Below are 19,597 nucleotides of genomic sequence, written 5' to 3'. Positions count from 1 at the left end.
TATTTCATAGATGATTGATCTGTATATATATATTATATTCATAATTTGAATAACTGTGATGCTCCTATACTGGAGCAACTCTAGCTGCACCCCTAGCGGTGCCAAGATGAATTAATAGGAGGAGGTGACATAAAATGTATTGTTTTTGTTTTCAAATGATAAATTTTTGTTTATGTTAATAACTTTGTTAAGATTCTTTCAATTACCTGTAATAGTTCACTATTTGATTAAATAAAAACTGTGGAAAGGGACTTTTATTTTATTCTATTGTTTTAGGTAAGTATAATAGTGTTTCTACTTTGCTATATTTTATTTAGTACTTCTGTCATAGCTCTGCAACCTTTTATTTATAATAAACTATTGTTTTAGCAATCGCCTACCGTATCATTTCTTCAGAATTACAAAATAGAGAATTACATATGTGTGATATGAAATCAATATTAAAAACAAAAACAAAACCTATTAACCCCATGTTGAAGAACAGTACAAACTTAACTTTTAGTTCTGAATTATAAATGTTAAAAGAAATTTTGGATAGAGAACAGTCCTAGTGGAAGCATGCCAAAATTTTCAGGAATATCAAGAGTAATGCTGATACTGTCCAAGTCAACATTATTTACTTCACCTGGGAAAATCAATAACTGACACAATAGAGGAATGCTAAGTTTATTCCGATTTTCCTCACTATGTTTATCCACCCATACATTAAATACTTGATCTCGACACATTAATTAATTAATTAATTAATAAAATTACTGTAGGGGAAAAAACTGTTTTCTTTCTATTCTATTATACCATGTAATTATATGTAATTTATATATGTCCGATTACGGATTTACTAGTATTCTGTGTGATGTAGGAACCTGATGTATTTGGGCAGCATAGATGAATAAAGTATTTCTCTCTCTTCTCTGCCCTTACACAGAACCCCCTCCTTCAGCAAATCCTTCATCAATCCTCTATTCGCCAATCCAACTCCGTATATCTTTATGCAACGAATTCCTTTACCTACTACAAAATCAAACTACCATGTCAATGTAAACAATCTGTATGTCCATAGCAGCAATTACCATAATCAAATTGTAGCTTAAATACTGCAATCTTGTTTTGAAAGACAAACAATCATCAATCTGTAGATAATTTTTCCAAGGGTACATTTGTCCTAGAATCAAATTTTAAAGAAAGAGAAAACCTAAAAAAACTTTAGATCTATTCTATATGTTAATGCTAACGCAACACAAACCTCCCTAGATAAAGAGCAAATTCCAAGTTTCGGAAATTAAAAAAAAAATCGATATAAAACTAATCTTATTAGCCAGCTGTCTCAAGAAATAAAGAATGTGAACTACTTCATACGAAGTTACTGCCTTTTTTTTTTCAATTTAAAAACCACTTTGTGGTTTGTCAGGAGAAAGAAGTTTCTGTCTAAACTAGTTGGATATAGAGACTGCGGATTCTCTAGACGTTTCAAACTTTCAACCTGGTCCAACGTTTTATAAGAGTAAAGTAAAAAAGAGGTATGTACTCCTACAAGCAAATAACAAAAATGGTAAGGTTATATATTAACTTCGTTCCTATAACCTTATCCAAAATCCAGAAGCATTGATATTTTCAGAATATTATAAAGGAGTAATTCGTTTTTTATTTTATATTTCCTATTTATCGCGAGTCGATTTTAATTTTTAAAATATCTTTAAAAAATGCTTTCTACGGTGATATTAATTTCCATTTTTATGTATATCAACTATTGCGCACATTTTTTTTTTTTTTATAAATTAAGCGTGCCAGAAAACTTAAACTGGAATATTTGGTGTTATTTTTTTATGTATAAAAGTTGTTATTTCATTACTATCACTATATACAGTAGTAATTAAATTGTTTCGGGATATTATTAAATTACTTATAAAAATCATTTGTCTTTGCTACTTATTACATATAAGCTACGTTTTACTTTTTGGTAAAAATAAACTGGAAAAAAAATTGAGTATTGGCACAATGAATAATACAGAAATAACTTTTCTGAAACTAGCTAGCATTAATTTTGACTCAAAGTAGATTAGTAAATGAAAGTTATGTGATGCGCTCACCACACAAGATTTATTTTTTATTTTTTTTTTTTTTATTTATTTATTTGTTGATATTTACAACTGTATAAAAAAATACAACCAGTAAATTTGATCATAATGACATATGATATGATACAAGATGTAGAGAAACTACCCAGTAGTAGAACTCTAAAACAGTTTACAATATAAGGTCACGAGGCCATCTTCTTTTCAGGCGCCTTGGAGGATTGCCAGGAATGGAAGAGGAAGCAAGGTTAGAAACGAGTGGGTTTGGGTGGTTAGGGAGTTTATTATGGAAGGAATAATATCGGGTTCGGGCTAGATCGGTTACATAAGGAACATTTAGGTCTTTATGGATGGTTTTATTAGTAACAAAATAAGGAGCATTGAGGATTTTACGAAGGATTTTGGATTGTAAAGATTGGATACGAGAGGAATTCGAAGGTTTAGTGGAGCCCCAAAGCTCAACTCCGTATATCCAGATGGGCCTTTCAGTCTTTTGTAATGAGTTGGAAGTTTAGACCGTTTGTCTAGTAAGTGCTGTAGTAGCCGGAATCTGCGTGCAGTTTCCTGTCTTTTCAGTCTTGTGTGAGGATTCCAGGTTAGTCGTTTGTCAAGATGAAGTCCAAGATAACGAATCTGTTCTACAGGGGTAAGAGCCACATTATTAAAGTATACTGTAGGGCAGTCGGCAGGTTTACGACGAAGAGTAAATGTGATTTGTTGGGATTTGTTGGGATTTATCTTTATCCTCCAATTTCGACACCATTCTTCGAGGATTGTGATATGGGACTGGAGAGTTTGGGATGCAATCAAAGGGTTATTACTAACTGTGAGCACACATGTGTCATCAGCATACGTGGTAAGGATAGTGTTAGGAGTTGTTGGTATGTCAGCTGTATAGATGGTGTAGAGGATGGGACCGAGAATACTACCTTGAGGAACACCAGCGGATTGAAAATAGAGGGATGAATAGGAACCAAGATTTATTTAGAAATAATTTTATAAAATTGATAATATATATTATTTCTGTATATACATATATAATTAATGACTAGTTTTTAAATAAATAATTTCACAATACTCTGTTAATCGCATAAGATTTAACGTTTTCATTTTACTTTTTTTTTAAATTATAATACTAAATCACTTTTAGTTCCTTAAAAAAAACTTAAGAGCGTATTTTTTTGTTTAATATTCAATTATAATTTATAAACATTTTATATTTTCCTAATCAATTTCTGCACATCAATTTAAGAACAATTAAATTTATTCACCTTTTTTTTGTAATAGAAGCCTTTATATGTGAAGCTTACTAATACTTGATGTGGTTCACAGGACAAGAATTGCAAAGCTATTTGTTGAAACTTGTTAAACCAAATTGATTACTATAGATAAGACTGGAATTCTATTCTCGGCACATTTCCTCTGATTAGGCTATCACATGCAAGCCCTTGAGAGCTTGGGGAATCACATAAAGTGATCTGCAGCGAACTGACTCCATCTTTGACGATCAAGGAAAAGACGTAGCTCGTGGCGATGAACCACCTCACATCATCTTACCTCATTTCATTCTCCACTTAACCACTCGGAATTCCCCTCGGACTTATTCCTGTTTCTTGTCCCTCAGGTTTTCTCTAAGCTTTTTTTCCTCAATATTCAACTCATACTAATATTTTAAAACGTAACATTGCAGTCGAAAAATTTTATTATTGAGGATTATCCACGCACTACTACGTAATTTAATCGTTATTCGCATTTAAAAAAATTTCCTAGGGCTATAAATGAAATTTCAATAACCAATTTTGAAAATCTTAATAACTAAATTATATAGTTTTGAATATTATATATAGTTCAATACAAATAAGCAATGATGTACAAAAAATTTTTTATACGAAGTTTTTGTATTAAGTATATGGATGTTTTATTTTAAAAAGTTCCAAAACTGTATATAGGGTAGTAATGTAAAAAAAGATATCCATAGAGAAACTTAGTGCCTCGAGCTTGTGTTACAAAATGAAAAATCTTGAAAACTAGTATTAGAACTACGAATAAAGGAGGGAATATAATTCCATAGGGAAGAGAAACGGATGAGGAAAGGCCAAAGGCTGCAGTACGATGGGCAGTTACATACAAGTCAGAAGGCCGTGAGCGGATATTGCGGCAATGCAGTGAGGATTTAAATTGAAGGATATCAGATATGTACGATGGATGGCGGGATTGAATAACTTGGTAGAGAAAGGAAGGAAGAAAATATTTACGACGGAAGGAGGGGTAAAGCCAATTGAACTCTTCATAAAATCGGGTGACAGAGGCGTCCCTGGGGACCCCAAAGATGAATCGTACAAAGCAATTATTCAACCGTTTATATTATGCACATATTTAATATTTATTATATACCAATCGATTTTTATTTTTTGCCTATAAGATAAAAAGACCAAATAATTATAGGAAAAATCAAGTAAGATTCGTTTATAGTGTCTCTTGGAATCCTTAAATACAAATTTTCACATAAATCAAAAATTAGTTTATGACTTTTTGACAAAGTTTTTGCTTGTAATGATATTATTTTTTCTACCTACGTATGCCAAATCCAACGTTACTGAATCTGTGGGAAAACCCAATTTCCGCTCTTCCAACCCATGTCAATATTTTTTAGACTTTATAACTTTATATTGAACGAAATTCGTAAAAAATTAAAAATCCTTAAAATCATCAAAAGGTAGGTTTTATATTAGATTAAGGTTTATACTTTTAAAGAAATTAAGTCTACCGTCTGTTGTTTTTCATTGATAAAAGTACAGATTATAAAGAAAAAAAATAATAATTTGATAACAATACGAAGGATCAACAGTTTTATTCGTATTGTGATTTGGTCAAATTTAATAACTGTCCATAGCCGAAGTTTACAAGCAATGAATCACATTTGAGCCAATGCGGGTCCGAACTTTACTTTTCCATTTGTCTTGATCTAAAGTTGATTGCTTTTACACATATTGTATTATAAACCATTTATATGCCTAATTAACTATTTGTGATCTATAAACAACAAATACCTTCTATGAAAGTAGAAATATAGTTTATTCTAGTACAGTTTGGTTTTAATAATACTCCATTATAATCACAGTATTATAGGTATAGATTACATATACTCTCCTGACATTTCTTGAGCTTGGGTTAATTATTGTAAAAATTTACAATCAACGAAAAGAAACGCTGCCACTAAAATTAACGATAAAAACAGAACAATACAGAACGATACATTTTCTAACATTATTAATATTTAGCCGTAGTTTTAAGTGTAAATGAAATTACTTGTCAGCGAAAACTTTGAGAAAATTTTAAGAACAGAAATTTTGATAAGAAATCTTGTATTTATAGAAGTGAGTGCTTTATATCATTTTTCCACTCCAATGAAGTGTTTTAACATTTTGTCAAGACTTTCGCCATGTTTAATTATTACTTTTTTTAAATACTAATAGTAAGTGATTCTTAAGTAATATGCTTAAACTAGTTTATGGTTTTATAGTTTATGCTTGTGACTAGTTAAAAATAATTTCTTTTTATTAAAATAATTTTTTTTTTAGAAAAGAATGACTTTGCTCTCAACAGCTCTTCAAATAAACAAGAAAGTTTCTAAAGGCTGAATCGTATTTTGTAAAAAAAAAAAAAAAATGAATTATTTGGATTCAAAAATAATTAAATAAAGTAAGATTCGTTTTGTAAGGTAAAATACTATGAGACATTATTTTAAATCTTATTCAAAGAAAATACATTTTAAAAAATGACCTTGTTTTACCTTCAGCGCAACAGGTGGGTCTGAGAGACACAGTGATATTTATTTGTCATTTTGAACTAATTTATATATAAAGTTTTTTAGGTTCAATAAAACATTTATACATAAATAAATAAGTACAGTGTTAAATATACTGAACAAAGGAAAAGATATAAAAAGTAGAAAAATCATTGTAGTAACCAAGTCAGACAAACCTGCCTGCAAAAAATTAAATAAATATTTATTTTTTTTAATAATTTGACTAACTCAAAAAATTACAGATTAATATTTTAAGAAGAAATATTATTGTTTTTGTCACAGAATATTTAACAAATAATTAAATTTTTTTAAGTATAAGGAAACAACAGATTAAACAGATGTCGAAAGTACTAAAGGTATGTTCAAAGGCAGAAATGGAAAGTTCGAATCTTTTAACTGAGCAGAATCCGAACTCCTAGGGCCGAATCGATTCTTTTGATCGATTTTTTGATTGATTCTTTATTATTATTCAAAAGATCTATTGAAAACGATTTTTTTTTAGGGTAAAAGTATGTTATTGTTTTTTTTTTAAAAAAAGAACATTTGTTTTTATAATTAAACTAATTATTTAATTTTAAAAACACGCTATATTAGATTTTAATAAACAAAAAAATAAAATACTACAGATTTTCAACAGTTTCAAGCCTCATTATGTTCTCCGAGTTTTGTCGAAAAGTAAAATAAAAACCTCTAAATGATTTTATTTAACATTCATCTTTTACAATCTATTTTGTGCTTTCTGTAATTCACATAAAGCGTACTCCTTTATTTAGAGACCAAGGACACTCATTTACGAGATGTTCTCGTTTTCTGATCTTTATGTCGTAGTAAAACTAAATATTATTTTTTCAAATATATAAATTGACATAAAATAGAAATCAAACAACTTGTTGCTATAATAAAAATTGAGACAAATTGCTTAATAAAACAAAATATCAACTCCTTCCTCTTCTTCGACCCTATTGAATATAAAATCGATTGTCTCTGTGAATCGTTATTCTCCGAGTGAATCACTTGAGATGACCATTCTTGCAGAGGAGTCGACTCTAACTCGGTGCTGTGAGGTTCGATTCCCACCAGTACGATAATATTTTTATAGTACTTTTCCTGCGGTCGTTACTGTAGAACGGAAACCCCCAGTTGTCATTAAGGGTCCTAACAGTCTGGGGTTGGCATCAAAGACCAAGAGACCCACTTCCCCTTAATCATTATCAATACGTGTCAGGTCTCTTATATTCACCCTTAGAGGGTACCTTTGGTTAGGGTATGCCTTCCATAACGTATTTAGCCCTTTGCCTGCGAGAGTAGACACACTTACTTCAACTACGATACCGATATAATATCCATTACATAAAAAGAAACATAAATTATTTTTAGTATAAAATGCTACAATATTAAAATAGAACCAGATTTTTTTTCTTTTTTATTACATCAAATACTATTTTTACCACTTTTATTTAATTATTTTGTTTAAACCACAACAAACAATGGAGATTTTAGACCCAGTAAGTTTGTTTTATTAAATAAATTGCACATGAGAATCCATGACGCAATGCAGTATTCCTCAGTGTAGAAGAGCATCCAAGGAGAAAACATGCAGGGCTGAAATAACTCAGATAAGTACAGGTATCCAGTCTTGCTAGATTGCTCGGCCATATTCATAAATTATGTTGTTTTTCTAGCTTGGATAAATAACAAATAATTTCAATTTTTAGAGGGTTAAAGTAGTTCATGTTACGTTTTCTGTCATACTTTTACATCGAAAAAAACAAATCACAATTACAAAATATGTTGTGAAATATAAGTGTTTTAGATGAAGGTATATTAATTAAAGTATTGAAAGGTAGGATTCATTCGCCAAAAGTATATTTTTACTGAAAAACATCCGACATTCGAATCTCACGCTATCCTCAGAAAACAATTGAAACTCCAAACCAAAGAGTATTATGGTATATTTCACATCTTTGTTCAATATTACTGATTCATCTTTAGGAATCTGAAAGCTTTTAATCTAATTTACAAGAGTACAGAAATAATATCAAATACCTAAAACGTTCTGATAGTCGAAAATTTAAAAAAAAAAAAAAAATTTATTCTCTTTATTCTCTTCTATACATTCTATTAACTGTTTTTTAAAAAAAAGAATATCTGTTTTCGGTTAAAATGTAACTGTTAGTCAAATATAAAACCTAAATCCTGAGAACAACCCTTCCAGATAAAGTTGTGTTGTGATAGATTGCAAATGTTGGATCATCGTTTGATGGGGGATGGATTGGAGACTTCGTATACCTACACTATTAATTAGTTCATGGCCAAATACGTATTCTCACCGGGATATTATCGAAAGTATCTATGATGAAACATGTACACCAAAACATACAACAGCGTAATATCCCTTTAGAGGGGGGTTTATTTATTTTTCAAACTTCTACAATTGCTCATCTCTCTGAATTAATTAATAGCGAGAGGTGTGTTCATATCCCAACTCTTTTTAATAATTTATATTACCTAAAGTTCATAAATGAATGTGAGAATATAAAAATTTATAATTATTCATAGACTTAAGAACAAGGAAACAATAACAGGAATATGTTTTACGGAACATTGTTTCCTTCTTTGTTTTAGATGATACTTTTGTCCTTACTTCTTAGAAAGTTGCACAGACAAAAATCCTGTGATGTAACGAACTTTTTTGTAATTTTGTTGGGAAAAGAGGAATAATATAGAATCGATGAAGTTTATTTAGTTTGTTTGAGAGAATATTCTAAATATGAATGGCAGTGTTGTTCAAAAATAATTTTTATTATAATTAAAATTACTTTAATTTGAAATTACAGAAAGCAATTACAAGTTATTGTCACTGCCTGAAGAACCATAGCTATTATTAGAACCAATTACATTGATGTTAATTAATAATTGCAATATATGTTTGCTAAAAATAATCACTGGTAGAATATTTCAGACTGATTCGGAAGTATTGCTTTTTGAATATGAAACGCATCACACGAACTAAAAAATGACAAATTATTTTGATTTAAGTACAAATAGTACTGTCTACATAGATCGATACAAGTTAGTTTAATGCAAAAAATTCTAATTTAAAAAAAAAAATTTGTATCCACAAATATGAAATAAATTGTCAAATCAATATTATAATGAAGTTCAGTGGTCAACAAAAACAGTTCTACAGTTTATGAAATTATAGGTGCTTGAAATGAGAACGAAATTGACCAAAAAACACTTTTACAAACTTAATAATGGTACATAAATAAATTTTAGAAAACAAAAAATGTTCAAAAAAACATTAGCTGGGAATTAATGTTTAATAGAGCTTAAAAATTCGAAAAAATAATACTCGAAAAAAACGTAAATATTTGACAGTAACATTCTAAAAGCAATAAACCAATTATTTATTATTATTACTATTATTATTATTATTTATAGGTCTATTGTTTCATTAATTTTTACTACACCCGTCACTTCAAAATTTTATTACAAATCATATTAAAATAATTTATATGCCTGAGTCATTAATCGGATATAAAATTGTCAATGGTTATAAGAATGGGGAATCCGAAATAATGTAATCGATCTTTCTATAAAAATTATATCTACTCACTTCTTAAATTTATTATTAATTTAAAAGATATTCTAAATTGGGAGAAACGTATTTATTTGACAGTAATACTCTAAAATCTGACTTGTTGATGATTTAAAATAAATAATAAAGCACCTAAAGTAAAAAAATATATAAGAATTTTTTATTATTTCTTATAGGTTTATTTTTCCGTTAATCTTTTCTACCATTGTCACTTTAAAATTATGTAACAAATTATAAATTTATTTATATGCTTAAGGCATCAACCGAATGTATAATTGTCACTAATTTTATAAATGCGAAGTCGTCTAATTGTATAAAAAAATATACACAAGAATTTATATATTTTTTTAGGTTTATTCTGATAATTTTTCCTAGTGTCATAATTTTAAAATTATATCAGATCTACAAATTATATTAAATATATATATTCTTAATTCATTAGTAGAATCTATAATTGTCTAGGTTTATAAGGATAGGAATGACGTAAACAATGATTTTATAATTATAATGTTTTAAATATTATATTAACAATTTTATAAAAATATTTATTCAGTAGTTAGCTACTAACTGCGATAACACATACCCTAGTAGTTGTTACTAATATATATTGCTATAAAAGTTACGATAGCATTGACAGTACCTGGTGCAGGCGATCCTACTTTCCTCCTCCTGAGTGTCCTTCCCCATGCTGACTGACTGCACAGCTGATTCAAGCCAGATTATATCCTTCGGGGTCCCGTTAGTCAGTGCTCTTGCAGATTGCGCTCTCATGCTTACACTCTCACACATAGCGCTTCGCGTAACTGATACGCTAGCGGCAGAAGCACTCGTATGATCGCCGACCGCAATATTGATTTTGCACAAATTTTTTATGAGCTAATTTTTTTTTTGTTATTATTTGCCTGAGACATCTCGATCTCTTATCGGCAGGTTATCTGTTTGAGGCCAAGGAAGGAAAAAAACTAATAGTAAATATTTTGAGTTCAATCAATCAATAACGATATTTAACTGTATCAATGCGTATTTTTTGCAGCCGGCAAAAGTCAGGATCATTAGTATATTTTTAATAATATACACAATATAATTTCTTCAATCATGATTTCCTAAAGGTATATCGGTACAGTTGTTGTCTGAGGCTTTAGGGCGTAAAACCCTGAGGTCATCAACGCCCTATTTTTCGCGCTTTATAATTCTATTTCATTTATATTTATATACCAATTTTATTTCACTTTATTTTTCTCTTTGAATAATTACTTCTTTTGGAATTTTTTTATTACGTATAACAAATTTTCTGGTTTAAATCTTATTCAAAAGGCCATTCCTTTTTAAGAAAACCAAGACCATTTCCACGTTCTTCTGGTCATCATTCAGAGCATCCGATACACTCGGTCCTACTCCCAATCTACTCAAGTTCGCGGAATAGAAATAACATTCATCAAATATGTGACTGATCGTAAGTACACTGTTGCAGTATTGACATTTTGGCGGTGGCTGTTTACTGATCAGATATGTATGAGTTAAACTTGTATGATCTATTCTCAATCTGGCAATAGCTACCTCCTCCCTGCGATTGGAACGGTATGATGTGGTCCATGGTTTAATGGTTTTTAATTTGCTAGGCGGATTTTCATTCCTCATGGCTTGCCAATTATATGATATTTCATTTTTCATTGGAAGACTTATTTCTTGGGGTGTCAGAATGGCCACGCCCTGACCTGGAAGAGCAAGTGCTTGTTTAGCTGCAATGTCCGCCAGTTCATTTCCAGCGATCCCCACGTGACCCGGCACCCATATAAAGAAAACAGTGTTTCCCAAGATTTCGAGCATGTTGGTATAATTGTGAATTTTTATGATTGCCGGGTGTTTCGGGTAAATGATCTTCATGGCTTTCAGTGAACTTAAAGAGTCGGTAATGATAACTATGTTAGTATTCGGCACTGTCATTGAGAAGTGGAGTGCTGAGGCTATTGCATGTAATTCAGCTGTATATACACTGCATAATTTATATTGGTACAGTAGATCGTCACTTGATCGGCACCTGCTTGACCACTTTCTCGGATTAACAGGCGGTTTTTTTTTTGGGGGGGGGGGATTATTTATGAATAAATAAAGCTTTTTCCGATAAAAAAAATCAAAATATATCATTTTTTTATTGTTATTAAAAATTTACAAGATTATTCAAATACTTAAATCATGTACCCACAGATTTTTTTATTGTTTTTTAAACTAAATAAATTTAACTTCTCTATCTATTAAATTAAAAACAGTATTGTGTTAAGAAAGAAAATAATTTAGTGATTTGTAAGAAAATAATGAGGATAAAATGAATGATAAGAAAAAAAAAAAAATAAACACTGAATGTATAAAACTGTGGTGTAGTAGCAGTTTAAACAAGTTTGGTAGCACGTCTTTTTTAATAAAATTTCTCTCTCTTATCTACATATATAGTTTTGTATTGTATTTAATTAATATTTACTTAACTTTTTAATTAAATCATATTAAAGGTTAATTTACTTTAAACACTATTAACAGTATATCCTCCTTAACCAGCGATGTCTCGGCTTAGAAAACACCATTCAATTTAATCCTACAGACCGCAAATACAACATAGGTTTCTATATTGATAATTTTTTTGTAATCACATATTAATAAATGCTTTGTAAAAATAAAATTTCATATTGGATGATGTCAGTTTCTCTTTTTTGGAACAAGGACAAAAATAATATTGCTTAGTAACTCGAAGAGCCCGATCTCCATGTGAACAACATGGAACAACGAGACGCAATGGGTATTCCTCTGACGTGTTTTTTTCTTTCACTCTTGCCTGCATGCAACACTGGTTTAGTGACGTAGTTGTGACCTGGAATATAGTTAAGCGTCATATAGTGCTCTTTCGAGCGATTGGCAATTTTAGGTTACGCAATGGAACCTTTATTTTCCATAATTTTAATTCTAAATTGTATGATTCATGCTTAATAATGTATTATTTATAAAATTGTAATAGGTGATGCTTTTGCAGCTATTAATTGAAATTCCTTCTCTGGAAAGATTATGGCTGTAAAATTTAACAAACCACTTTCGTTGTAAAACAATCTTTCTCACCAAATGTTCCTGGTACTATTAACCACGTTTTAATCCTTGACGAAGGCTCTCATGTGCTAAAATTGAAAATATGACAATTTGGTCAATGCTTAAAGACATATTCATCTTATCCCATTGGGTTCTGTATCACTTATCACTTTAGTACAAGAGCCGGGGGGGGGGGCAGTTATCTCACCCCAATTTTAGATTACTTCAAGAAAAACTATGTATAATTATTATTAAAAATTGATGAGTCTGCCAAGTATAGGTAGGGGGATTAAAAAATTGCGCCTGTTTCAAAACCTTAAAAAAACATTGATTTTTCATTCGGAGCGCTATATCTTAAAAACCACCAACAACAATAGAAAATCTAAGAGAACATTATTTAAAGAAGAGTAAATTTGTTGAAATATTAGCCCAAATAGAGCTTCATTACGTCCAATAGTTCTCGAGATATAGCTTTTTAAAAAGCAAAATTTCTTAAAAATCTACTGAAAGATTAGTAGTTAGTTAATTTATTTTGATGAATGGAATATGGTCCGGGTGCGGTAAAAAAACTTTATTTTGAGTGTTGGCAGACATATGTGCGTCTTATGGATCCAGAGATATATGTTTTCAAAAATCCAACATTTTATATGAACAACTAGAAATTAACATTTTTTGAGTTTTATTTGGCAAATATCATAAAAACTACTACTTTTACAAAGATATACATTATTAACTACTTTATAGCACATTTAACTGGCTTTAAGTTGAGTGCTGGCAGACATTTGTATGTTCAATGGTATCTGAAATAAAGTGTTTCATAAATCAAACTTATTGTCCGAACAACTATAAATCAATTTATTTTAGCAAATATGATGAAAACTACTGTTCCTACGAAGGTAAAAGTTATAAACTTCTTCATAGTCCATTAAACTAGCTTTAATTTGAGTGCTAATAGACATCTGTACGTCACATAGTTCCTGAGTTATAGATTTCTAAAAATAAATTAACTAACTACTAATCTTTCAGTCGATTTTTAAGAAATTTTGCTTTTTAAAAAGCTACATCTCGAGAACTATTTGACGTAAATAGCTCTATTAGGGCTAATATTTGAGCAAATTTACTCTTCTTTAAATAATGTTCTCTTAGGTTTTCTAGTATTATTGGAATGTTGACTCAATAAAATAGTATAATTATCTACTATTTGAGTTTTTTTTTTACCGCACCCGGACCATATGCCATTCATCTATACACACGGTCAATCAATAATCTTCCAGTTAATTTATTTTGATAAATCTATATCTCAGGTGGTCTATGTTACGTACAGATGTATATTAGCACTCAAATCAAAGCAAGTTTAATGGACTATAAAGTAGTTTATGACATTTAGTTTCGTAGAAATAGTATTTTTCATGATATTTGCTAAAATAAATTGGTTTATAGTTGTTCGGACAATAAGTTTGATTTATGAAACACTTTATTTCAGAAACCATTGAACATACACATGTCTGCCAGCACTCAACTTAAAGCCAGTTAAATGTGCTATAAAGTAGTTAATAATGTATATCTTTGTAAAAGTAGTAGTTTTTATGATATTTGACAAAATAAACTCAAAAAATGTTAATTTCTAGTTGTTCATATAAAATGTTGGATTTTTGAAAACATATATCTCTGGATCCATAAGACGCACATAGGTCTGCCAACACTCTAAGTAAAGGAAATTTTTTTTTTTATTTATTTATTTGTTGATATTTACAACTGTATAAAAAAAAATACAACCAGTAAATTTGATCATAATGACATATGATATGATACAGGATGTAGAGAAACTACCCAGTAGTAGAACTCTAAAACAGTTTACAATATAAGGTCACGAGGCCATCTTCTTTTCAGGCGCCTTGGAGGATTGCCAGGAATGGAAGAGGAAGCAAGGTTAGACACGAGTGGGTTTGGGTGGTTAGGGAGTTTATTATAGAAGGAATAATATCGGGTTCGGGCTAGATCGGTTACATAAGGAACATTTAGGTCTTTATGAATGAGTTTATTTGTGACGTAATAAGGAGCATCAACGATTTTACGTAGGATTTTGGATTGTAACGATTGGATGCGGGAAGAATTTGATGGTTTGGTGGAGCCCCAGAGCTCAATTCCATATGTCCAAATTGGTCTGATTATTGAAGTGTATACTAATTTTTTGTAATGAATGGGAAGTTTAGAGCGTTTGTCAAGTAAGTGTTGTAGCAATCGGAATCTACGAGCAGTTTCTTGTCGTTTCAGTCTTGTGTGTGGATTCCAAGTAAGTCTCTTGTCAAGATGGAGTCCTAAGTATCGAATCTGCTCAACAGGTGTTAGTGGTGTATCTAGAAAGGATACAGTAGGACAGGAGGGCAGAGGTTTACGACGGAGAGTAAAGGTGATCTGGTGGGATTTTTCAGGATTTATTTTGATTCTCCAGTTTTTACACCATTCTTCAATAGATGTTATGTGTGCCTGTAGTGTTTGTGATGCATTAGTTGGGTCGTTGTTTACAGAAAGTATACATGTGTCATCAGCGTATGTTGTTAGGACTGTGTTAGGGTGGGTTGGGATGTCAGCTGTATAAACCGTATAAAGAATGGGACCTAAGATACTACCTTGAGGAACACCGGCGGACTGATAAAAGAGAGATGAGTAGGCTAGGTTATGATTTACTTTAAAGGTTCTATCAGTGAGGTAGGAGCGGATTATAAGGAAATATGTTGGGGGTAGGAATTGACGAAGTTTATAGAGCAGAACTGGATGTCAGACTCGATCGAAAGCTTGTTCAACATCGAGGAAGACTCCCGTGCAGTACATACCTCGCTCCAATGTGGAAGATATGACATCAACCACTCGATGACTCTGTTGTATGGTAGAATGAGATGTTCTAAATCCAAACTGGTGTAACATGATATGAGTCAAGGATTGGGTAGAGGCGTTTTAATAAGAGTTTTTCTAGGATTTTGCCCATAATAGGCAGTAGCGAAATAGGACGGTAGGAAGATGGATATTCAAGTGGCTTGGAGGGTTTGGGAAACATTTTTATTATGGACATTTTCCAAGGGTCAGGGAAATAAGTGGATCGGAGTGTAGCATTATAGATATAGGTAAGGAATAGAATGGTAAAGGAAATTTAAATTACGATAATGTAGTTTATGGCACTTATCTTTCTGGAGTAGGAGTTTTAAGGATATTCACATATGAATATAAATTTGGCAAATGAAAATTTGTCCGCACAACTATAAATCAATTTATTTTATCAAATTTCATGAAAACTGTTACTCCTACGAAGATAAACATGATAAACTACTTTATAGCTCATTAAACTAGCTTTAATTCGAGTGCTAATAGACATCTGTAGGTCAAATCGTTTTTGAGATATAAATTTTTCAAAATAAATTCACTAACTACTGATCTTTTAGTACGTTCCATACAACATTTTTATGAAATGTTGCATTTTAAAAGCTATATCTTGAAAACTATTTAACGTAAATAACTCTATTAGGGCTCATATTTTAGCAAATTTACTCTTCTTTAAATGACGTTTTATTAGGTTTTCTTGTGTTGTATTTGGTAGACTCATCAATTTTGAATATTAATTATATATAGTTTTCATTAAAGTAATCCGAAATTGGGGTGAAATAACTGCCCTCATGGGCTCTTGTACTACTCATTCCGGTCCAAACCACGTTCAACGTTATTTATAACTCAACCAAAAGAATATGTTGAATTCAAGTGGCACTAAATTCGAACTTTTTATCTAAAACTTTTTTTTAGACAAATGTTACAACCTTGGGTAATAATAGATCCAACCTTACAGGATACCATTTGTTGTTCATCACAGCTACTGCGAAGTCGGAGGAAACGATTTGAGAAGTGGGTACCGAGGTCTGAGGTAAGCAATTCGTCCAATGTCTAACGTGACCAGGAGTCCCGATTTTAGTCAATATGTTCTGGAGTCTCCAGGATGTCTCGTTAGGAATGAAACAGTGAGAACCCGATTACTCGTTCCACGAAATGCCGCTTTCCTCTCTTAAGCTTTAACTAGTAAAATGGAGTCCATCAGATTCCAGGCCGTAATAAAAGTTTTATAAATTAGTAATCATTTGTTGAAATAGTTTATGGGTTTATAGACATTTCCTTGGACAAACATAAGTCACATTTGCCAAATTTTGTCAGTTATCGTTCCGCGCGATTCGCGCTATGTAGAACTATTAGGTCCGACGGACTTCACTCATTAGTGTCCAAAATTTTGTCAGGCTCGTTATTTGATTTAACTTCCAAATGTATTGCAGCTAAGCCAATGAATACTGGAATGTCACTATTTTACGCGAAACTAAAACCATGGACGACGAAGAAAAAACTAAAATTTCCTAGTGTCATGAGGGATTTCACTACGTAAATTTTAGGTTTAAATTTTGCGATTAGTAAAACATTTTTAAAAATACACTGTAAAAATCAAACTGAAATATTACTACTAGACATATTACGATAGTTTGATTATGTTCATCTTGTCTATTCTTTTGTTTGTATATATTTTAAGAGAGTTTTTTATTTTAATTTTATTAATTTATTTTTTTTTATTTTAGAATGTATGAGATCATTCATCACTATTACCTATTCCCCACAACTGTGTGGAAGATTGTAATATCTATCAATAAATAAATCTATCAATTTTTATTTTTACAATTATTTAGACATATTACAGGTAATTTTATTTAGAATAAAAAATAATATAAATATAACGATATAATATAAATTTATACACATAATTTTCTTAATACTTGGGTAGTGGTAAGAGTCCCTACGCCCCCCGTCTGGATCCGCCAGTGGATGCTGTTCTTCGGATCAAAAAATATCTGGTCACATAAGTTATCCTAGGAGGACACCTGAACCATATTGTTGGTTTTCAAGAGCTGAGAAGTTGTAGTCGGCGACACTGAGACCCTTTTTGACTGTGAGTGCTTTGGAAGGAATCCAGATAGGTTTGTGAGAAATTCAACAATGAACAAGTTTTAGGAGTATTTTTTAAACAATTTTGAGAGGATCTAAATTAGGCTAATTGGTCTGTAGGAAGAAGTGTAATTGAGATGTTTACCAAGTTGAAATTAACGCCCCCCTCTTAAAGGTAGGTTTAATGGTCACTAGATTAACAGACACACTCCAAAAAACATAATTTTAATGCGTGCATATAGTTAACCTTTCTAGAGATTTTAATCGTAGAATATTCATAAGTTAATTTTTTTTAAATTTATTAAAACAAAAATTTTGTTAACAGTTCAACGTTTGCCTAGTCAATTGAATGTGTAGAGAAGGCAAGTAAGTTTCTTCCCCTCTCGCAGACTTTTTCCATTTCGGATTGTTATTGTTTTCATAGGTGTAAATAAGATTAAGTTTTAAAACAAAAATTAAAAAAATTAGATAATTAGAGAAAGATAATGAAATATATTGTATACTATTAAAAGTATTCATGATCCTTGTCTGAACAACTTATTGGAGGTGAGGGCAAAATTTAAGTTTATTTTTCTATTTTATTATAGCAAATACTATTTTAACTATCTGTATTTAATTATTTTGTTTAAACCACAACAACCCATGGAGATTAAGTTAGTTTTAATAAATAAATAGTACATGAAAATACATGAGGCAATGCAGTATTCCTCAGTGTAGAAGAGCATCCAAGGAGAAAACATGCAGGGCTGAAATAACTTAGATAAGTACAGGTTTCCAGTCTAGCTTGATTGCTCGGCCATATTAATATATTATGTTATTTTTATAGTTTGGATAAATAACAAATAATTTCAATTTTTACAAGGTTAAAGTAGGTTATGTAACGTTTTCTGTCATACTTTTACATCGAAGAAACCAAACAAATCAAAATTATAAAATATGTAGTGAAATATAAGCGTTTTAGATGAAGGTATATTAATGAAAGTATTGATAGGTAGGATTCATTCACCAAAAGTGTATTTTTACTGTAAAACATCCAAAGCATCAGCCATATTCATAAGTATGTTATTTTTGTGACTTAGATAAACAACAATAGAGAAGAGAATGATAATGAAGTATACTGTATACTATTAAAAGTATTCATGTTCTTCCTCCGAACAACTTATTCAAGGCTAGGACAAAATCGGAAATTTTACTACGAACATTACCGGATTTCCCAATACACTATAGGTTTGGGAAATGATTCCTAAAACTCTTTTTATAGACATGTTTGGAAGATTAACCTATCTAAATTGCGTTTACTACTTTGTTTAATCGCATCAATATTGTTTTATCACAATTTTAGCACTTTAAAGAACCTACTTTAAATATAAAATTTCTCAATTTATTTTTTTCAAGTTTTAAATTATTAAGGGAGGGAGGAGGAGGGTAATACCTTCCTATCCTAAGCCATAACGACGTCCCTGGAAGTTTAAAACAAATTTAACATGTTTTCTTTGATAACAGTCCTTTGGGCATATGTACTCACTTCTGCACAATTATTGTTGTGGGTTACACACTACATTACTATTATTGCTGCTTTAATTGGATAACAGGGCTGTAGAATTCTGCTCCATGCGCTCTCTCAAAAACAGACTTCCAACAGATCCTGGCAAGTCGAGGACGAAGATTGGACTCGCGAAAATATATATCACTTTTTGATGCTTATAACTGGCAATAATGGTTGATCATTTGCTCATTGTCTATAAATGAGAACACGCCCCTCTTTAATCTTGAGTGAATGCTTGAAAGAATTTTAGAAGTATGAGTATCTTCTAATTTTTATTTAATCGACTCTCAGTTTCATTTTCTGTTACAAACTAATTCCTAACATTTTTTTTTTTCCAAGAGACTTATTAAAACAAAAATGGACAATTGGAGTTCTGGGAATGGTCAGAATCTCCACTCAAGTTGAGTGTTTGCGGCTTTAGCGCACTTGCTCAGCCTCCACTGGCTCACTACCAGTGATGCGGCGAGAGGGATGCGCTGGGATCTCTTGAGCTCTGCTCTACCCCTCACACGTGGGGGATAGAGTGGGCTCAG

The 19,597-nt window shown here is 31.0% G+C and overlaps 1 protein-coding gene across 2 annotated transcripts in view; it reads right to left on the bottom strand.

The window, feature by feature from the left end:
* LOC106683363 (uridine phosphorylase 1) overlaps window positions 1-19,597 on the bottom strand; it is an 87,742-nt gene that overhangs the window by 23,957 nt on the left and 44,188 nt on the right. Inside the window, exon 1 of one of the 2 annotated variants that reach the window (XM_014424777.3) lies at window positions 10,122-10,297. The exons of the other annotated variant lie outside the window; for it this stretch is intronic. Within the exon in view, the coding sequence (XP_014280263.1) occupies window positions 10,122-10,270 (149 nt within the window). The 5' untranslated portion in view covers window positions 10,271-10,297. Of the gene's footprint in view, window positions 1-10,121; window positions 10,298-19,597 lie in introns of those variants that run through there. 2 annotated transcript variants of the gene reach the window in all.

The sequence above is a fragment of the Halyomorpha halys genome, unplaced genomic scaffold (genome assembly GCF_000696795.3).
Source record: "Halyomorpha halys isolate HHAL.00 unplaced genomic scaffold, Hhal_1.1 Scaffold478.1, whole genome shotgun sequence".
NCBI lineage: Eukaryota > Metazoa > Arthropoda > Insecta > Hemiptera > Pentatomidae > Halyomorpha > Halyomorpha halys.
The sequence above is the reverse complement of the archived record's forward strand: the minus strand, read 5'-3'. Positions and strand labels throughout refer to the sequence as shown.